This window comes from Hypanus sabinus, chromosome 9, assembly GCF_030144855.1.
Source record: "Hypanus sabinus isolate sHypSab1 chromosome 9, sHypSab1.hap1, whole genome shotgun sequence".
Lineage (NCBI taxonomy): Eukaryota > Metazoa > Chordata > Chondrichthyes > Myliobatiformes > Dasyatidae > Hypanus > Hypanus sabinus.
The window spans coordinates 10,221,000-10,242,983 of NC_082714.1; the positions used below are offsets into that span (position 1 = coordinate 10,221,000).

At 41.3% G+C, this 21,984-nt stretch overlaps 1 protein-coding gene across 2 annotated transcripts in view; it reads left to right on the forward strand.

The window, feature by feature from the left end:
• The window catches only part of LOC132399082 (dynein axonemal assembly factor 5-like), a 175,153-nt gene that overhangs the window by 2,613 nt on the left and 150,556 nt on the right, over window positions 1-21,984 (forward strand). For both annotated transcript variants that reach the window (XM_059979036.1, XM_059979037.1), the window contains exons 2-3: window positions 7,512-7,696; window positions 15,520-15,644. In XM_059979036.1, coding sequence (XP_059835019.1) covers window positions 7,512-7,696; window positions 15,520-15,644 — 310 coding nt within the window. The remainder of the gene's footprint in view (window positions 1-7,511; window positions 7,697-15,519; window positions 15,645-21,984) is intronic.

Sequence of the window (21,984 nt, forward strand, 5' to 3'; positions counted from 1 at the left end):
CTCCAGTTTTCTCAGAACTATCTCAATGCACTATAAGACCATGAGACAGAGGAGCAGCATTTGGCCCATTGAGTGCTCCACCATTCCATCATGGCTGATTTATTTTCCCCTCTCAACCACATTCTCCCACCTTCTCTTGATAACTTTTCATGATCTGACTAATCAAGAACCTATCAACCACCACTTTAAATGTACCCCATGACTTGGCCTCCACAGCTGCCTGTAGCAATGAATCCCACAGATTCAACACCCCCCGCTGAAGAAATTCATCTTCATCTCTGTTCTAAAGGGACTGTCTTCTATTCTGAGGTGCCCTCTGGTCTTAGACTCTCTCAATATTGGAAGCATCCTCTTCATGTTCACTCATCTGGGCCTTTCAATATTCTGTAGTTATCGGTGAAATCCGCCTTCATTCCTTTAAATTCCAATGAGGCCCAGAGTCAGCAAATGCTTTTCACACCTTAACCCTTTCATTCTTAGGATCATTTTCATAAACATTCTCTGGATCCTCTCCCGTGCCAGCACATACTTTCTATGATATGTGGTCCAATACTCCAAATGTGGTCTGACCAATCCCTTATAAAGTCTCACTAATTTAAAAGGAATCTCACGAAAGTACTCAATCTCTTGAATAATAATTGCTTGCCAAAATCAAATTATCTGCTCATTATCACATGGGATCTGGTAGTGCATCCAAATTAGGGATCTGGAGCAGCAACTGGATGACCTTCAGCTTGTACGGGAGAGTGAGGAGATAATTACAGGGAGTTAGTTACCCAGAAGTTGCAGGAGGCGAGTAACTGGGTGATCGTCAGGAGAAATGGAAATAGGCAGTTAGAGCAGAGTGCCCTGTGGCCATTCCCCTCAAAAACAAGTATACCACTTTGGAGACTTTTGTGGAGGATGACCTTCTGGGAGAATGACACGGCCACCGGGTTACAGGCATGGGTCCATGGTGCAGAAGGGAAAAGAGAAAGAAGGGAGCAGTAGTGATGGGGGACTTAATAGTGAGGGGAACAGACAGAGATTCTGTGGACGTGAACAGGACACCTGGATGGTATGTTGCCTCCCAGGTGTCAGGGTCAGGGATGTCTCAGATCACGTCCACAACATTTTGGAGAGGGATTTTGGGGAGCAGCCAGAAGTCTTGGTACATATCGGTACCAATGACTTGGGAAGGAAAAGCAATGACGTCCTGAAAAGAGAATTTAGAAAGCTAGGTAGGAAGCTGAGAAGCAGGACCTCCTGGGTAGTAATTTGTGGATTGCTACCCGTGCCGTGCCAGTGAGGGTAGAAACAACATGATTTGGCAGATAAATGTGTGTCTGAGAAGCTTATGCGGGGGCAGGGCTTCAGGTTCTTGGATAATTGGGATCTCTTCTGGGGGAGGTGTGACCTGTTCAAAAGTGACGGTTTGCATCTGAACCGAAGGGGGACCAATATTCTCGCAGGCGGGTTTGTTAGAGCTGTTGGGGAGGGATTAAACTAACTTGGTGAGGGGGGGGGGAACTGGAGTGAAGGGACTCAGGAAAGGATGGATGGTAAAACATAAGATAGCATGCAGTCAGATTGTCAGGAAGGGCCGGCAGGTGATGGGATATAGTTGCAGCCAACAGGCTGAGTATCAAACCATTAGGAATACAGAGTCAGAAAGGACAGCAAACACAGTACTCAAGGTGTTGTATCTAAATGTGCGTATCTAAATAAGAAATAGGTGGATTACAGATTGCCGGGTATGATGTTGTGACCATCACTGAATCGTGGCTGAAGGATGGTTGTAGTTAGGAGCTGAATATCCAAGGTTACAGGTTTTATTGAAGGGATAGGAAGGTAGGCAGAAGGGGTTGTGTGGCTCTACTGGTGAAGAATAGCATATAGAAAGATGTGACATAGGATTGGATGATGTTGAATCTTGTGGGTTGAGTTAAGAATCTGCAAGGGTAAAAGGATGTTTAAAGCAGTTATATACAGGCCTCCTAAGAGTGGCTGGAAGGTGGACCATAGGTTACAGCAGGAAATAGAAAAAGGCGAGTCAAAAGGGCAATGTTATGGTAGTCATGGGAAATTTTAACATGCAGGTCGATTGGGAAAATAAGGTTTGTAATGGATTTCAAGAGAGTGAGTTTGTTGAATGCCTAAGAGATAGCTTCGTAGAGCAGTTTGTCGTTGAGCCTTCTAGGGAACCAGCTACACTGGATTGGGTGTTATGTAATGAACTGGAGGTGATTAGGGAGCTTAAGGTTAAAGAACCAGTGATCACAATATAATTGAGTTCAACTTGAAATTTGATAGGGAGAAAGTCTGATGTAGCAGTATTTCAGTGGAGTAAGGAAAATTACAATGGTACGAGAGAGGAGTTGGCCAAAGTAAATTGGAACAAGCTGCAGGTAGGGATTTCAGCAGAGCAGCATGGGGTGCGTTTCTGGGGAAAATGAGGAAGGTGTTGGACATGTGTATTTCAGAAATGAAGAAATACTCAAATAGTAAAACTGCGGCTGACAAGAAAAGTCAAAGCTAATGTAAAAACTAAAGAAAGGGCATACAACAAAGTAAAAATTAATGGAAAGATAGAGGATTGGGAAGTTTTTAAAAACCTACAGTGAGCAACTAAAAAAATCATTGGAAGGGAAAAGATGAAATGTGAAAAAAGCAAGCTAGCAAATAATATCAAAGTGTATAGTAGAAGTTTTTTCAAGGATGTTAAAAGTAAAAGCAGTTACTGTTGCAAGAGAGAAGGTACTCAAAAAAATTGAAAGACCTACAGGTACATAAGTCACTTGGACCAGATGAACTGTACCCTAAGGTTCTGAAAGAGGTTGCATTAGAGATTGTGGTTAGAAATGATCTTTCAAAAATCATTGGACATGGTGCCAGAGGACTGGAGAATTGCAAACGTTACTCCACTCTTTAAGAAAGGAGGGAGGCAGCAGAAAGGAAATTATAAACCAGTTAGCCAGACCACAGTGGTTGGGAAGATGTTAGAGTCAATTGTTAAGGATGAGGTGATGGAGTAATTGGTGTCCCAGGACAAGATAGTACAAAATCAGCATGGTTTCCTTCAGGGGAAATCCTGCCTGATGAACCTTTTGGAATTCTTCATAGTTTGGAACTTCAGTAGGCCTTTGACAAGGTGCCACACATGAGGCTGCTTACCAAGTTAAGAGCCCATGGTATTACAGGAAAGCTACTAACATGGTTAGAGCATTGGTTGATTGGTAGGGGGCAACGAGTGGGAATAAAAGGATCCTCTTCTGGTTGGCTACCTGTAACTAGTGGTATTCTGCAGGGGTTGGTGTTGGGACCACTTTTTGTACTGTATATAAATGAGTTCCATCTATAAATGGAATAGATGGCTTTGTTGCCAAGTTTGCAGATGATACGGAAAAAGGCAGGATGCGGAAGGACTTAAACATATTATGAGAATGGGCAAGAAAGTGGCATATTAAATACAATGTTGGAAAATGCATGGCCATGCACTTTGGCAGTAGAAATAAGTATGATGACTATTTTCTAAAAGGGGAGAAAATCCAGGAATCTGAGATACAGGGGGACTTGGGAGTCCTTGTGCAGAACACCCTGAAGGTTAACTTGCAGGTAGAGTCAGTGGTAAGGAAGGCAAATGCCATGTTAGCATTCATTTCAAGAGGTCTAGAATACAAGAGCAAGGATGTGATGCTGAGGCTTTATAAGGCACTGGTGAGGCTTCACCTTGAGTACTGTGAACAGTTTTGGCCCCCTCATCTTAGAAAAGATGTGCTTGTATTGGAGAGGGTCCAGAGGAGGTTCACGAGGATGATTCCGGGAATGAAAGGGTTATCATACAAGGAACATTTGATGGCTCTCAGTCTGTACGTGCTGGAATTCAGAAAGATGAGGGGAGATCTCATTGAAACCTTTTGAATATTGAAAGGCCTAGACAGAGTAGATGTGGAAAGAATGTTTCCCATGGTGGGAGAGTCTAGAACAAGAGGGCACAGCCTCAGGATAGAGGGGCGCCCTTTCAAAACAGAGATGTGGAGAAATTTCTTTAGCCGAAGGGTGGTGAATTTGTGGAATTTGTTGCCACATGCAGCTTGGAGGCCAGGTTGTTAGGTGTATTTAAGGCAGAGATTGATAGGTTCTTGATTGGAATTGGCGTCAAAACTTATGAGGAGAAGGCTGGGAACTGGGGTTGAGAAGGAAGTAGAAAAAAAGATCAGCCATGATTGAATGGCAGAGCAGACTCGATGGGCCAAATGGCCTAATTCTGGTCCCATGTCTTTTAGTCTAAATTGTGCACTGTATTTTCACAATATGCCTGGGACCCTGCTTCAGAAGTGTTTCATTAGTAGTGAAACTATTTGGGATGTTTTCATGAGAAAAGGGACAGTGGTTCCCTTTGGAATGATTTCCTTCCAAAATTACAATTTTGTAAGTGAATGCTCATTCCCAGCATATTGTATACAGTAAATATTTTTCACAAATTTCCATGGATGTACCACGGAGAGCCTTCAGACTGGTTGCTCGCTGTCCGGATGGAGGTGCCAATGAACAGAGTCAGCGCCATTATGGGCACTGGCCTTCCCAGCATCATGGATATCTGCCTCAATAAAGCGACATCTATCACTAAGGACTCCTTCACCCAGAACAAGCCCTCTTAATGCTACTATCAGGGGAGGTACAGGAGCCTGAAGAGGTGCACTCAATGTTTCAGGAAAAGCATCTCTCTTCCGCCATCAAATTTCTGAACAGATCAAAGTTCAAAGTAAATTTATTATCAAAGAATAAATATGTCATCATATAGAACCCTGAGATTAATTTTCTTGTGGGCATTCTCAATAAATCTATAGAATAATAGTCCTAATAGAATTAGTGAACACCACCTCACTTTTGCTCTCTTTTTCAACTTATAATAATTTTTTATGTATTGCACTATTCTGCTACCGCAAAACAACAAATTTCACAACATGTCACTGATCATCCTAATTTTGATTTTTTTTAACATAAATAGAAACTGAGCTACGGAGAAAGGTTGAATAGGTTAGGACTTTATTCCTTGGAGTGTAGAAGAATGAGGGGAGATTTGATAGAGGTATATAAAATTATGATGGGTATAGATAGAGTGAATGCAAGCAGGCTTTTTTCCACTGAGGCTAGGGGAGAAAAAAACCAGGGGACATGGGTTAAGGGTGAAGGGGGAAAAATTTAAAGGGAACATTGGGGGGGGGGCTTCTTCACACGGAGAGTGGTGGGACTGTGGAATGAGCTGCCAGATGAAGTGGTAAATGCGGGCTCACTTTTAACATTTAAGAAAAACTTGGACAGGTACACGGATGAGAGGTGTATGGAGGGATATGGCCCAGGTGCAGGTCAGTGGGACTAGGCAGAAAAATGGTTTGGCACAGCCAAGAAGGGCCAAAAGGCCCTTTTCTGTGATGTAATGTTCTATGGTTCTATAATAGCTATTTTAATAATTGGAGGCTACAACTTACCGACCTTTACCAATAATTATCGGAATATACTTCAAATGAACCTGTTGCTTCTTGAAGCTTGAAATGCCACAGTAATTGCAAAACATTCTGTCACAAGAATATTATGTTTTTGATAGCAAATATTAGAACTGTTAAATTATTTGCATTTGATTATGCAGCAGTTTTGCACAGTACCCAAGGTTGAGAGTATACTCATCAAAGTGCGTAAGTGTTGTGAGAACCTCTTGTGGGATTAAAGATTCTCTGAGGTGATGTGCAAGAGAGCAAGATGTTTGTGATGTCTATTGCCCAGTGGTGATTGTAATGAATGTCATTTGATAATTCTCATTCTGGTTCAGTTACACCAACTGGGATGCACATCCAAGCGAAATCCTATTTGCCTCTGGTAAGCCCATATCTCTCTAAGCCTTTCTGTAGCGTGAACCTACAGTTCGGAAAGTCTTTTGAACATCATAATTCTATCTGTCTCTATCACTTTGTGTAAGGTAAAACTAAAAATCTTGAGTTGCAAATTGATCCTTTTGGTCCAAGTGTTGAAAAAGTTTCAATGCTACATGTCGAAGTATTCTTAGGAGTTTTCAAAGATTTGGCATGGCATGGGGTGGCACAGTAGCATAGTGGTTTATAGTGGTCATAGTAGTAGCATAGCATAGCATAGTGTACAACGCTTTAGAGTACAGGTGACGAGGGTTCTATTCCTGCTGCTGCCTGTAAGGAGTTTGTACGTTCTCCATGTGACCACGTGGGTTTCCTCTAGTTGCTCAATTTCCCTCCCACAGTCCAAGGACCTACAGGTTAGTAGGTTAATTGGTCATTGTAAATTGTCCCGTGATTAAGCTAGGGTTAAATTGGGGAATTGCTGGGCGGCGTGGCTGAAAGGTCGGAAGGTCCTATTCCGCACAGTATCTCAATTAAAAAAATATATCTAAATCATTGACAATTAACTTTAGAAATGCAGTGGAGAGTATCTTGACTGTTTGCATCACAGTCTGGTTTGGAAACACCAAAGCCCTTGAATGGAAAATCCAACAAAAAGTAATGGATATCACAAGTAAAGCCCTCCCTACCTTTAAACACATTTACATGAAGCATTGTCACAGGAAAGCAGCATCTCATCGGGGACCCCCATCACCCAGGACATGCTGTCTTCTCACTGCTGCCATCAGGACTCACACTACCAGGTTCAGGAACAGTTGTAATTCTTCAACCATCAGGCTCCTGAACCAAAGGAGATAACTTCACTTAATTTCACTCACCCCATCACTGAAATGTTCTCATAACCTATGGATTCGCTATCAAGGATTACTGTATCTCATGTTCTATGTTCTAGATATTTATTACTTATTATTGTTCCTTTTTTTTGCATTTGCACAATTTGTTGTCTTTTGCTCACTGATTAAATGCCTATGTTGATGCAGTTTTTCATTGATTCTATTATGATCATTCTATTTTGGATTTATTGCGTATGCCTGCAAGAAAATAAATATTAGGGTTGTGCGTAGTTAATTTCACTTGTGGAATTAAAATCCTTGTCCACTTCAAAAATATTTCCATGCTCAGCCTTTTTATTTCATTTCACTGCAAACACCAACTGATGCCACATTGAAACAAACTCCATTACAAGGATTTGCAGCAGTTCCTCTGTGATAGTGACATTTACGTCATGAAAAGTTTTCATCTTGATTCTGAATATGTGTGTTTCTGGATGAATAAGGTAGTTTAATGTCACATACTGCTGTTGAGATTTGAAAGCTGCTGCTACTGAGGTCACTGGGACTGTGCCTTCAAAATTGTTGCATGCAAAGCTCAGCAAACCTTTCAAGAAAAATGAATCCATTTGCTATGGAAGATGTTTACTTTACACATTCAATTGCCAAAAAGGAGCAGTGATGTTTTTAAGAGATCTATTGTAAGTCACTTGTAGAACTGAGTTTTTAAAAAAAAACCATATGAATTCAAAACTAAAACCCATTTCTCCTCTGGTGGAAATCTGCCCAAAAGTCATAATTGTTCATTGTTACTTCACTTTTTCTTTTTCAGAAACTTTTCACATGCAGTCTGAATCTCTAATAAAGCCGTTGATGCAGACCATCTCCCATCAGCATTCAAAGGTCCGCGTGTCCGTCATTCGGACAACGGGAGCAGTCATTCAGTACGGCAATGGAAAGTCTGTTGATGATGTTCTCTCTCATTTGGCACAGCGTCTCTTTGATGATGCACCACTGGTGAGGGTAAACTCTGTTACTATTTGTTGCTTTTTTTGACACCAGAAGGCCTCTGTGCTTAGTGATTGCAGTTTTCTGTTTCCAGCCCCAATAAACAGAACAAGTGAGTTTCTAGCAGCGAAGCTTCAAAAGATCATGAAATTTATCCTAGAATTTCTTCCTTCATTTAACAAAGCAATAGAAAATACCTTTATTCATAAATGGGTGGTACAGATTTTGTTAAACCATAGCTGATTTGATTGTTTATTTAAAATAGATCATTCAATTATCATTATCTGATAAGTTACGAGGCTAATAAAACAAAGATATTATACTCTAAATTACTTTGTTGGAAAAGGATGCTCCTCCTCCACCATTGATGCTTCCCTTGCCCGTATCTCCTCCATTTCCCCGACATCTGCGCTCACCCCATCTTCCCGCTACCTAACAGGGATAAAGATCCTCTTGTCCTCACTTACTACCCCATGAGGCAACCTTGGCCTGGTGGGTGACACTCTTGCCATAGAGTAAGAATGTTTAAACCATGTTTAAATGTTTTCTTCTGCTTTTTTCATAAAGGCACCGGCTCATTCTGGATGATCATTCAGTGGGAACCTAGGAGCCCTTAACTGCTCAAGCTCCTAAAATAATCATCATCTTCCTAGCATGAGTTTTGAAGCTGGCTCATGCACAGGCTCATTGTGGAGCGACATTATAACTTCAATGCCTACATTACCTGCTCTTGGAGCTTTTGTTTAATAGTAACCAGTAACTGCCTGTTTCCTTTGAAATGGCACCAGAGACCAATGCAACCAATGGCAAAGTCCTGCTAATAGCTTTAAAAATTACTACTACTACTTTTAAATATGCTTCCACTACTAAATTGCATGCAGTTGGAGCTATAGTTTGCATTTTGATTATTTGTTTTTGGGCCGACTGAGTGATCTGGTGCTTTTATTAAAAAAATTTTTTATTAGTTTATCAAAACATTTTACAAATTAAAAACCCCAAATCCCAATGAGGAACATTAAAACAGTGCAAAATTAAGCATACAATAACAATATGTTACAAAGGAAGAGAATTTAGCAAAAAAAAAGCACCTAAATTAAAGACAAGTAAGCTTAGTGTCCTCCCCAAGCCCCACAACCCAAGAAAAAACAACAGCAACTCCAGACCAACCACAACACAATATAGAGAGTATAAGTCAGGACAGCCAAGCTCCCAGACTGTGAATACACTCAGCAACAGAGGATAATAATGCCTTCTACCAGAAAAAAAAAGGAGCTGAAAGCAAGGGACTGAAGAGAAAAAAAAACCCTAGTCAGGAGGAAGGTTATGAAAGTACTCGATAAAAGGTCCCCAGACCTTATGGAACTTTAGATCCAAATTGAGAACTGAATAATGAATTTTTTCGAGGTCCAAACAGGCCATGATGTCGTTAAGCCATTGAGCATGAGTGGGCGGGGCAGCATCTCTCCATCTGAGGAGGATCAAGCGTCTAGCCAGAAGAGAGGCAAAGGATAATATTCGGCATTTGGTCGGACCCAGACATAAATCTGTCTCGCCCCAAAAACCGAACAGAGCAATTAAGGGGTTTGGTTCTAGGTGCTGATTCAGAATACATGATAACGTAGTGAAGCGATCTGGTGCTTTTGCCTTCTCTGGGGGAATTTGCCGAGGTTGAAAGCGGAGTGTGCGGCCTAAAGGCGGAGCATGAAACCACTTTCGGCTCCATTACTTCTTGCTGATTAAATCATCAAGCAAGATTAAAATTGACGAGGTCAAGAGCAGAAGGTGAGCAGGTGTCCAGCGAAGTCTGCCTGTGTTTGACCCCTCCCCCCGTTGAAGAAAGATGCAGGGTTCTTAGGTCCCATGCTTTGAGGTTTGATCGGCACGACTTATGGCTGTTAACTCGCTTTTGGAGGACTATGTGGTTCACGTTGTATGTGTTTCTGGATTCTAGTTACTCTTTTCTTATGCTATTTTGCACGATTTGATTGGGGTGCTTTGACGTGGACCAGGGCACTTTGGTACAGACTGGCCCTGCAGAGTACAGTCAATGAATGACACAGTGCTAGACTGGACTGAGCTGAATACTCCTAGATCGTTTCAAGGACTCTGCAGTTTGATGTTTAATATTCTGTGTGTTATCCTCTGACTTTTTGCCATTTGTTCTTTTTTTTCCATGTGTTGGGGGTTTGATGTTTTCTTTGAATAAGTTCCATGGTGTTTTCATTGTTTTGTGGCTACCTACAGAAGAACGAATCTCAAGATTGTATGCTATATACATACATTAGTAATAAATGTGCTTTGAATCTCTAAGCCTGAATCATGGAGGCATCTGCAGTACAGTCTATGTGTCTCAGTTTTGTTTGTTTATTTAAAAATAATCATTTTTATAACCTGATGAGCTATGAGGCTAACAAAACACAGAAAACTTTTATACTCTCAATAATTTTGGTGGAAAAGGGTGCCATTTGCAGGTTCCAACTTTGGCCTGGTGGATGACTCTTGTCATTGAGCAAGAAAATTGAGTAATGAAGTCCTTTAACAAAACTTGTGTACAGGTTGATATCTTCAAAAAAAAAGGCAAATGCAACTGTGGTAACTACAGAGAGATTATCACCACTTACTGTCTGTCTACTCTATCTATGCCTCTCATAATCTTATAAACCTCTATATCTCCCCTCAGCTTCCACTGAGGAAACAACCCAAGTTTGTCCAACCTCATGCCCTCTAATCCAGGCAGCATCCAAGTAAACCTCTTCTGCACCCTCTCCAAAGCCTCAACATCCTTATAATGGGGCAACCAGAATTGTAGGCAATATGTGGTCTAACTAGAGTTTTACAAAGCTGCAATATAACTTCCTGACTATTGAACTCATTGCCTCAACGAATAAACGCAGGCATGCTCTATACTTTTTTAACCACCTTATCAACCTGTGTAGCCACTTTCAGGGAGCTATGAATTTGGACCCTAAGTGTGTAGGCCTCCATTAGTCTCAATAGACCATGGATTTGCGCCTTGGAAACTTTCCAGGGCGCAAGCCTGGGCAAGGCCTTTTTTTTAAAGGGGAGACTTGCAGCTTAGTTGCCCAAGCTGCAAGTCTCCCCTCTCCACACCACCGATGTTGTCCAAGGGAAGGACATTAGGACCCATACAGCTTAGCACTATCAATGTGTGGTTAAGTGCCTTGCTCAATGATACACACGCAGCCTCAGCCAAGGCTTGAACTAGCGACCTTCAGATCACTAGACGAACGCTTTAACCACTTGGCCATGCTCCAACACACACCCTAAGATGCCTCTGTTCTGCTTGGTAGGGATCTTGCCCTTAACGGTGTAATAACTCTTTACATTTGACAAATCAAGGTGCAAAATTTTGCATTTGACTGGGTTAAACTCCATCTGTAATTTCTCCACCCATATCTGATCTATATCAGACTGTATTTTTTTACCAGCCTTCTACACTATCTTTGTAAGATCTGCAAACTTACTCACCCACCCATCTACATTTTCATCCAGGTCATTTATATACAATCACAAACAAAAGAGATCCCAATACAGTTCCCTGTGGAACACCACTCATCACAGACCTCCAGCTAGAATAAGCTTCTGTGTCTTCTATGGATAAGCCATTTCTGAATCCAAACAGCCAATTCACCATGAATCCCATGCATCTTAACCTTCTGAATGTGCCTCCCATAAGGGATCTTGTCAAACACCTTACTAAAATCCATATAGATAGCATCTTCAGCTCTACCTTGATGCAACCTTGTCAAAAAACTCAATCAAGTTAGTTGTGGAAAAGCAGTAAATCCAGGGAAGTGACTGTGAGAGATCACATTATACTGTTTGATGCAAAGCGGGTTATTTATCTTGGTATCCTGGACCATACCGTAAATAACCCTTGACTGATGTCAGTGTAAAAGGTTTTCCAAAAGACTGCTGCATTATTGATTCATTGATCAACGCTCAAGTTTATTTTTTCCAAGGATCTTTTTATTCTATTTTGGATCATTGTCTCAAATTATAGAGAAGGAAGCAAGATAAGAAAATGTTTTTATCCAAAAGAGGTTATGTATTTTCTACCGTGGATCAAAGGGAAAGTTGATTTTTTTGCTCTTTCCATAATAGGCAAGAGTCAAAAGAGTCAAACTACATTGTGTTCTTATCAATTTCCATTGCTACTGTATGCAAGAGTCAAATGCACTCAGTGGCCACTTTATTAGTTATCTCTTATACCTAACAAAGTGGCCACTGAGTGTATGTTTGTGATCTTCTGCTGCTGTAGCCCTGTCACTTCAAAGTCGAACGTGTTGTGTGTTCAGAGGTGTTCTTCTGCACACCAATGTTATAATGCATGGTTATTTGAGTGACTGTTGCCTTCTTGTCAGCTTGAGCCAGTATGGCAATTCTCCTCTGACCTCTCCCATTAGTAAGGCATTTTCACTCATAGAACTGCCACGCACTGGATGTTGTTTTTTGTTTTCCATACCATTCTCTATGAACTCTAGAGACTTATGTGTGAAAATGATAGGAGATTAACAGTTTCTGAGATATACAAACCACCCCATCTGGCATCACGGTCAAACTCACTTGGATCACATTTCTTCCCCATGTCAATATTTGCTCTGAGCAACAACTGAACTTCTTGAATATTTCTGCATGCTTTTGTGCATTGAGTTGCTACCACATGATTGGCTGATTAGATATTTGCATTAAGGAGCAGGTGTACCTAATAAAGTGGCCACTGAGTGTTTGTGCACGCTTAACATAAAGTACAATTGGAAGGAGGTAGATAATTGGATTAGGGGATGTAAATCCAATTTCTTTCCTTGTTAAAACATTTGCTTTAAAAATCTGCATGCACTTTTGGATTCAACATACCTTTGTAAGCTATTCTTAATTAATTGACAGTGTAAGTTTCTTTTCAGAAATATTCTGATCGCAAAAATTTGAAACTTCCTTAACTGGTGCTTAACTTCTGGCCCATGGTATAACCTGTGAAGTACAGTACTGTTCCAAAGTCTTGGAAACATGTAAAAAAGATCAGTAAAGTGAAGATGCTATCAAAAATAATGAAATGAAAAGTTTATAAATATCAAAAACATTACTATAAAGAGCAGTAAGCATCAAATCAAATATTTGGTGTGGCCACCCTTTGCCTTTAAAACTGACTCTTAGGTACATTGTAATGCAGTTTTATAAGAAAATTGACTAGTAGGTTGTTCCAAGCGTTACGGAAAATTTGCTGTATTCTTCTGCAGACTTTGGCTATCTCACTTACTTCTGCCTCTCTAGGTAATCTCAGACATCCTTGATATTGAAATCAGGGTTCTGTGGAGGCCATGTCATCTGAAACCATAGAAAAAAATTGAGGGTGCTTAAGACTTTAGCATTGTATTGTATATGAACTTTCATGTCAGGAGTAAATTATCTCCTTTCCTTGGTTAGTAATTGTGATAAAATGATGCTGCTGTTAGTGTTATTTTTGTCATAATAACCACTCAAGGCCAAAAGTAATCTTTCTCTATTCAAGAGCATAAGGAACAATTGTTGATTCTTAGTTCCTAACAGCTTCAAGCTTGAAGCTCATGACCAAATTTCACAAGACTGATGAGATTTGTAATCCATACAGAAACATCAGAGACACAGTATAAATGACATAGTGTAGGGAGTGATTTCTATGTATTATTAGTGTTTTGATCTTGTGGTTTGATCTGAGTCCTATTGTTTTCTAGTGTCTTGCACCTTGAACCATTTTTAAAAATAAGTTGGGGAGGGAAATTCTGGGAATGAGCTTGATGCAAATAGCTGTGGACAGTTGGGAGTGAAACATTTGGTAGTGTAATATTTGATTTTTGTTGATCAAGTTAGCTAATAAATTTTCAATCATGGTTGTTTCTTTTGGGTCATGAAAAAAAAAGAAATAATAGTTGGCTATTCAGCCTTATTAGTCTCTGCCTCCATTCATTTCAAACATATATTATTATATATAAGATTATATAAAACATGTAAGATTATTAAGGGATTGGACACGCTGGAGGCAGGAAGCATGTTCCCGCTGATGGGTGAGTCCAGAACTAGAGGCCACAGTTTAAGAATAAGGGGTAGGCCATTTAGAACAGAGATGTGGAAAAACCTTTTCACTCAGAGTGGCGGATATGTGGAATGCTCTGCCCCAGAAGGCAGTGGGGGCCAAGGCTCTGGATGCTTTTAAGGCAGAGATAGAGCTCTTATAAATAGCGGGGTCAAGGGATATGGGGAGAGGGCAGGAACGGGGTACTGATCGTGTATGATCAGCCATGATCACAGTGAATGACGGTGCCGGCTAGAAGGGCCGAATGGCTCACTCCTGCACCTACTGTCTATTGTCTATAAACATGGCTGATCTAATATTAATTCCATCAATCTACTCTGCCTGGATGGAAATCAGATGCCCTCTGGCTGTCATACTTATGGGAAGCATGTAGTAATGTAGTAGTAGGTGTAGGTCAATCCCTGGGGATCATGGGTTTGTGCCTTTTAGTGGACTGTGTCCTCTCCAGGGGGCAAGCCAGTTTGAAGAATTGTCTATTGCCCCTGCAGCAGGTTCCCCCTCTCCATGTCACTGATGCAGTCCAAGGGAAGGGCAAGCTCTGATACACTTGGCACCAGTGACGTCACAGAGGTTGCCAGAGTGAAGTTGTAAACAACATCAAATTACCTTAGGGACCCTGGCTCCGGATTTCTTTCTTGGGGTTTACTCCTGAAGCCTTTCCCGTGGGTGGGTACAGCTGCAAGGCAACGGAGGTTTAAAATTAGAATTTTCCTTCTCCCATGTGGGCTGCCATCCAAGGCTGACGAGCCCTGTGTGCCGAAGCAACTGGTTTTGAGGTGCCAGTGGTCCACCTTTGCTCCTTCTCTTGTAGAAACAGTTCTGCTGAGCCTAGTAGCTAAGCCACAAGTTAAGGCTGAGAGTTGGACTTGGTTGTCAGAGACTGTTCGAGATGCACGCCATTTGGAGCACTTTATAGGTAGTGGGATCTTATTCCCACTACCACCCCAGGCAATGACAACCTTAGGAACCTGGGAAGCGTATAAGGCTTTAATTTGTTACAAGAGCCACCAAAGGTTACAGGCATTTAGGATTATATAAAGACCATTAGACCTCGGAATAGGATTAGGCAATTTGACCTATTGATTATGCTCCACCATTCCAACGTGGCTAATTTATTATCCCTCTCTTTGATCTCATAATCTTTGATACCCTTGCTAATTGAGAACCTATCAACTTTTGCTTTAAATGTACCCATTGACTTGACCTCCACAGCTGTCCACAGCAATGAATTCCATTGATTCACCACCCTCTGGCTAAAAAAATTCCTCTTAATCTCTGTTCTAAAGGGACTTCCTTGTATTCTGAGGCTGTGCCATCTGGTCCTAGACTCCCCCACTATAGGAAACATCCTCTCTGCATCCACTTGTATCTAGACCTTTCAATATTCAGTAATTTTCAATGAGATCCAACACCCCCTGCCATTCTCTAATGTCCAGTGAGTACAGGCCTAGAGCCATCAAATGCACTTCTAATGTTAACCCTTTCATTCCTGGTTTCATGACTCTGGACCCTCTCCAATGCCATTGTATCCCTTCTTAGACAAGGGGCACCGAAACAATTGGTCCCTGAACCCATGAACAATATATTGTTATTCTTTTTACTTTGCGTTATTTATTTATTTTTGTAATTGTACGTATTTTTATAAATTGCACTGTACTACCGCAAAACAAATTTTATGTCAATGTTCTCAAATTTGATTCTTAATTACAACTTAAAATGTTGTGTTTTCAAACTGAGTCAGGTACGCCAAGCTGTGACAGAAGTGGTGGGAAGCTGGCTTTTGGACCTTCGGGATCGCTACTCCTTCTTCCACAAGCTTATCCCTCTTCTGCTAAGCAGCTGCAGTGATGAGGTACCTCAAATCAGGTAACAAAAGTACTGAAATTCTCTTGCAAGGTAGCATTTCTGTACAGACAAATATTTAGACAGTATGCACACATTGGGCACGTTACTAGGTACACCTGTACACTGTCTCATTAATGTAAATATTTAATCAGCCAATAGTATGGCAGCAACCCAGTGCATAAAAGCATGCAGGCATGGTCAAGAGGTTCAGTTGATTGTTCAGACCAAACATCAGAATGGGGAAGAAATGTGATCTAAGTGACTTTGACTGTGGAATGATTATTGGTGTCAGATGGGATGATTTGAGTACAGGTTTCCCCCGCTATCCAAAGGTAGAGCGTTCCTATGAAACCATTTGTAAGCCGAAATGTCATAACGTGAAGAAGCAATTACCATTAATTTATATGGGAAAAATTTTTGAGCATTCCCAGACGCAAAAAATAACCTACCAAATCATACCAAATAACACATAAAACCTAAAATGACACAAACATATAGTAAAAGTAGGAATGATGTGATAAATATACAGCCTATATAAAGTAGAAATATTTTATGTACAGTGTAGTTTCACAATTGGGAAGACAGTGAGCCAAAGTCGATTTGGAGAAAAAAAAATCAACTCATACGAGCATGTGCACACAACTGCCCGCACAAGGCTTCATGGTCATGGTAGTCTTTCTCGGGGTAAACACACGTATAAGGCGGGTGTCTTTTTTTCGTAACAGCGAGCTGTCGTAAAGCGAGCGTTTGAAAAACAGGGGCCACCTGTATCTCAGAAACTGCTGATCTCATGGGATTTTCACACACAGCAGTCTCTAAAATTTACAGAGAATGGTGTGAAAAGCAAAAAAAAAATCCAGTGAGCGGCAATTCTGTGGGCAAAATACCTTGTTAATGAAAGAGGTCAGAGTAGAATGGCCAGACTGGTTCAAGCTGACAGGAAAATGACAGTAACTCGAATAACCACGCATTACTACAGTAGCGTGCAGAACAGCAACTCTGAATGTACAACATGTCAAACCATAAAGTGGATGGGCTGCAGCAGCAGAAGTCTACGAGCATACACACTTTATTATGTATAGGAAGTGCTAAGTAAAGTGGCCACTGAGTGTAAGTTGCTGAAGAAACCATTTTTATATGACTATATAAGCACCTGTTGGCAGTAAGGTTTTACAGTGAATGTTATTTCCCAACTTTATAGAAAATTGCAAGTAAATATGGTGACTTAATTATATTTTTACTTTGGAAGTTGTGACTTTCATTCTCATTCCTCCCCTCCTCTCTCCCCAGCATTTGCAACTCCAATTCACCGCGCACAACACGAACATGCTCTGCGGGAGTATTAAAAATGCTTTCAAAATATTGGAGATTAATTGCAATCAGTGATATTTATAAAATGTTTCCAAAATTACTTGCGTGTGTGTAAGCTTTCAAAGAAGTTTGGATGTGTAGCTTGACCTTCATGGAAAATTGTTTCTCCACCTCAACAAGGATATGTATATTGCTTAAGAGAGCCAACTTCTGAATCTAAAAACGAGCCATAATCACTTTGTTGTGCATTATATATATCAATTTAGTTTAACTTCAGTTCATTATTGAAGAAGCAATGTTTTTAATTTGTGGTCAAAATTTTGTCTTGAAGAGATAGTACGGTTTTGTGTGCATCTTGTTTTAATTAAAATAATTGTTAAATTACCATGTACATGATTACTACCCTACATGGAAATTCTGGGAAAAATTGCTCCTGCAGAAGTATGGAAGTTCTCAGCAGGTCAACAGCAATACTTACATTTACTACAACACACGTAAAATGCTGGAGGAACTCAACAGGTCAGGCAGCATTTACAGAAATGAATAAACAGTTGACATTTTGGGCCGAGACCCTTCATCAGTACTAGAAAGGATGGGGAAAGAAGCTGGAATAAGAAGGGGGGGTGGGAGTAGGAGAAGGAGTACAAGCTGGAAGTGATACCTGAAGCCAATCTGATAGGAGAGGAGGGTGGACCATAAGAGAAAGGGAAGGAAGAGGGACAGTAGGAGAAGATGATAGGCAGGCGAAGAGAAGAAGTGAGAGGGGAGCCTAAGTGGGGAATGGAAGGGGAGAAAATTACCGCTTTAGAGAAATCAATGATTATGCCATCAGGTTGGAGGCTACCCAGATAGATTTTGAGGTGTTTCTCCTCCAGCCTGAAACTGGGTTCATTGTTACAGTGGAGGAGGCCATGGACTGACATGTCAGAATGGGAATTGGAATTAAAATGGTTGACCTATGTTAGTTGCTGTTCATTGATTAAGGCGTAGCATTCAACACCATTGTCTTTTCAATACTATTCAATGAACTTCAAAACCCAATCCTCTAAATCTTCCTTTGCAACTGGATCCTTGACTTCCTCATCTGGATACCACAGTCAGTGTGGATTAGAAATAACATCAACCTCTTACTGACAATCAACGCTGGCGCACCTCAAGAATGTGTACTTAGCCCACTGTGCTGCTCCTGGCACAGTGAAACAACTCCGAATTAAGTTAGAGACAGAATCGGATGCACGTCAGCTCTGGCAGAGTCTGCAGGCTATTGCTACTTACAAGGAGAAACTTAGCATTATGACTGGTTGTGAGCTCAACATCTTTTATGTGCGTTTTGAGGGGGGAGAAGAATTTTACCCCTGTGTGGATCCATGCAGCATCTGGTGACCCTTTGATCTCTGTCTCGGAGGCTAATGTCGGAAGATCTTTCAAAGGGGTAAACTCTCGCAAGGTGTCAGACCCTGATGGTGTACCTGATTGGGCACTGAAAACCTGTGCTAATCAACTGGCGAGAGACTTGAAGGATGTCTTCAATCTCTCACATTTGCAGTCGATGGTTTTCATCTGGTTCAAAAAAGCGACAATCATACTTGAAGAGCAGGGTGAGCTACCTCAAAGTGACAGATCTACTGTAATGAAGTGCTTTGAGATGGTCTTGACAAGAATCAACTCCTGCCTAAGCAAGGACCTGGACTTGCATTTTACCTATCGCCACAATAGATCTACAGCAGATGCAATCTCACTGGCTCTCCACTCAGCCTTGGAGCAGCTGGATATTAACAATAGCTGCTGTATGTCAGGCTGCTGTTTACCGATTACAGTTCAGTGTTCAACACAATCGTACCCTCAGTACTAATCAACAAGCTTCAAAACCTGGGCTTCTGTACTTCCCTCTGCAACTGGATGCTTGACTTCCTCATCCAGGGACCACAGTCAGTGCGGATTGGAAATAACATCCCCTTTGCTGTCAGTCAACACAGGTACACCTCAAGGATGCATGCTTAGCCCACTGCTCTCCTCTCTCTACACCCATGACTGTGTGGCTAGGCACAGCTCAAATACCATCTATCAGTTTGCCAGCGACAACTTTTATTGGCGGATGGTGATGAAGCGGCGTATAGCAGTGAGATAGATCAGCTGGTTTTGGACTTCAAGAAGGGAAAGTCAAGGGAACACAGACCAGTTGCCTCATCGAGGGATCAGAAGTGGAAAGGGTGAGCAGTTTCAAGTTCCTGGGTGTCAACATCTCTGACAATCAATCCTGGGCCCAATGTTTTGATGCAGTTACAGTAAAGGCACAACAGAGGAGTTTGGGGAGATTTGGTATGTCACCAAAGACACTTGCTAATTTCTTCAGATGTTCTGTGCAGAGCGTTGTAACTGTTTGCATCACCATCTGGTATGGAGGGGGTCAGAAAAAGCTGCAGAAAGTTGTAAACTCAGCCAGCTCCATCGTGGGCACTAGCCTCCCCAGTATCAATGACATCTTCAAAAGGCGATGCCTAAAAAAGGTAGGCATTTGTTATTGAGGACCCCCATCACCCAGGACATGCCCTCTTCTCATTGCTACCATCAAAGAGGAGGAACAGGAGGCTGAAGACATCCACTCAATGTGTCGGGAACAGCTTCTTGCCCTCTGCCAACAGATTTCTGAACAGACAATGAATCCATATAAACGACCTCACTTTTTTTGGTCTCTCTTTACATTCATTACTTAATAACTCAAATTATATATTACTGTAATTTATGTATTTTTTATTATTGTATTGCACTGCTGCCACAAAACAGATTTCATGATGTATGCCAGTGATATTAGTCCAAATTCTGATTTGGAATTTGGATACAGCTGTTGTTGGCAGAACTGCAGATGGTGATGAGAAGGCTTACAAGAGTGAGATAGATCAGCTAGTTGGGTAGTGTCACAACAACATCTTTGCAGTCAAAGCCAGTCAGACCAAGGAATTGATTATGGACTTCAGGAAGGGGAAGTTGAGAGAAGGCATACCAGTCCTCTTATGATAAGTCAGTCCTTAAGTTGATTAAGAAATGAAAATGTTGACTTAAGCAAACTGCTTTTAATTTTTATGTTCCAAAATGCGCTATAATGTTACTTTGCAAAACAGTTGAGGGAAAAAGTGAATGAGCTCTGGTAACATTTGAACCACATAAATACTAGGCAATGGCTATATCCAACAAGAGAAAATACCCCTCTGACATTTAATCACCAAATATTCCCCATGACAATATCCTGTCAGTCACCACTGACTGAAAAGAAATGAAATGGAGTGCTACAACAGCAGGTCAGAGTCTATGAATATCGTGGTGAGTAATTCCCCAAAACCTGTCCGCCATTTGCAGAGATCAAGTCAGGTGTATGATGGAATACTCTCCATTTACCTGGATTTGTGCAACTTCAATAACATTTAGGACATAGGCACCACATCCACAAGCATCTCACTCTACCACCAATGCACAGCAGTAGTAATTTGTACCACTTGCAGGAAGAAATCTAATAATTCAGCAAGCCACCTTAGAGAGCACTTTTCAAACATGACTTTGATTAGCTTCTGCAAGAGCAAGGGAATACCGCCACCAAACTACACACAATCTTGACTTCAGATTCGGATTCATTTATTTATCATGTGTGCATCGAAACCTATGTGAAATGCATCATTTGTGTTAACAATCAACTCATCTTGAGGGTGTGCTGGGGACCACAAATTCCAGCATGCATGCTCATGTTCAATAGAATGACACCAACAACCGGATAATACGAGACAGCAACAGCAAATCAGGCCTCTTTCCCACCATCTCACCCACTCACTCATTCACACACAGACAGGTCTTCAATTCCAGGACAGGACACCTCTGGACTTACAGTCCTTGGCGGAATGGTGGGTGCCTGGAATGTGCTGCCTGAGGTGGTTTTAGTGGCAGATACAGAAGGGACTTCTAAGGGACATTGAGGCAGATGAAGGTCAGGAAAATGAAAGGATAGGTAGTGTAGGGAGAAGAGATTAGTTAGCCATATGATTACTAATTTAGTGGGTTTGTCATGGCATTGTGGGCTGAAGGGTCTGTTCCTGCGCTGTAAAGTTCAACGTTCTTTGAAGTGGCTGATACTTAGCATTTTGTGCTATGGCCCAATGAAGAAATGACATCCACTGTTTATTGCAGAGCAACACCCACAAAATGCTGGAGGAACTCATTGAGCTAGGCAGCATCCATGGAACAGAGTAAAGAGTCAGCATTTCAGGCTGAGCCCCTTCATCAGAACTGGAAAGAAAGATGAGAAATCAATAGGAAAGTGGGGAGAGGGGGGGTAAGAAGTACACCTATAACCTAACACCTTGTACTACTTCCTCCCCTCACCCTGCCTTTATATGCTGACTTCTCATCTTTCTTTCCCAGTGCTGATGACTGTTTACTCTTTTCCATAGATGCTGCCTGGCCTGCTGAGTTTCTCCAGCATTTTGTGTGTGTTGCTTTGGATTTCCAGCATCTGCAGCTTTTCTCATGTCAGTGATTCTGCTGTTGATTGATTTTTTTTTAAAATCACAAATCAAAAAACTGCAGATACATCTGACCTGCTGAGGATTTAAAACATTTTCTGTTTCTATTCATTACATTCAGTTTGGTTCTCCAGGGAACAACTGTACTCAAAAGAAGGATATTTTCTCAATGTCTGGGAAGGAAAGAATGATGAGGAAAAACAAGATTATTTTTACCTAAGTCGTCATTCAACCTTTGACCTTCAATGAATAACAGACAGTATTTAAATCATCTGTCTTGTTCAAGTCATGCTTAATAGTTTTATTTAGAGACACAGTGCGGAACAGGCCCTTCCAGCCTGATGAACGACACTGGCCAGCAACCCACCTAATTAACCCTAACCTAATTCCAGGGCAATTCACTATGACCAATTTATCTACTAACCAGTATGTCTTTTGACTATGGGAGGAAACTGAAGCACCTGGAAGAAACCCATGTGCAGACAGGAAGTACATACAAACTTTCTTACGGAGGATGCCGTAGTTGAACTCCAAACTCTGGC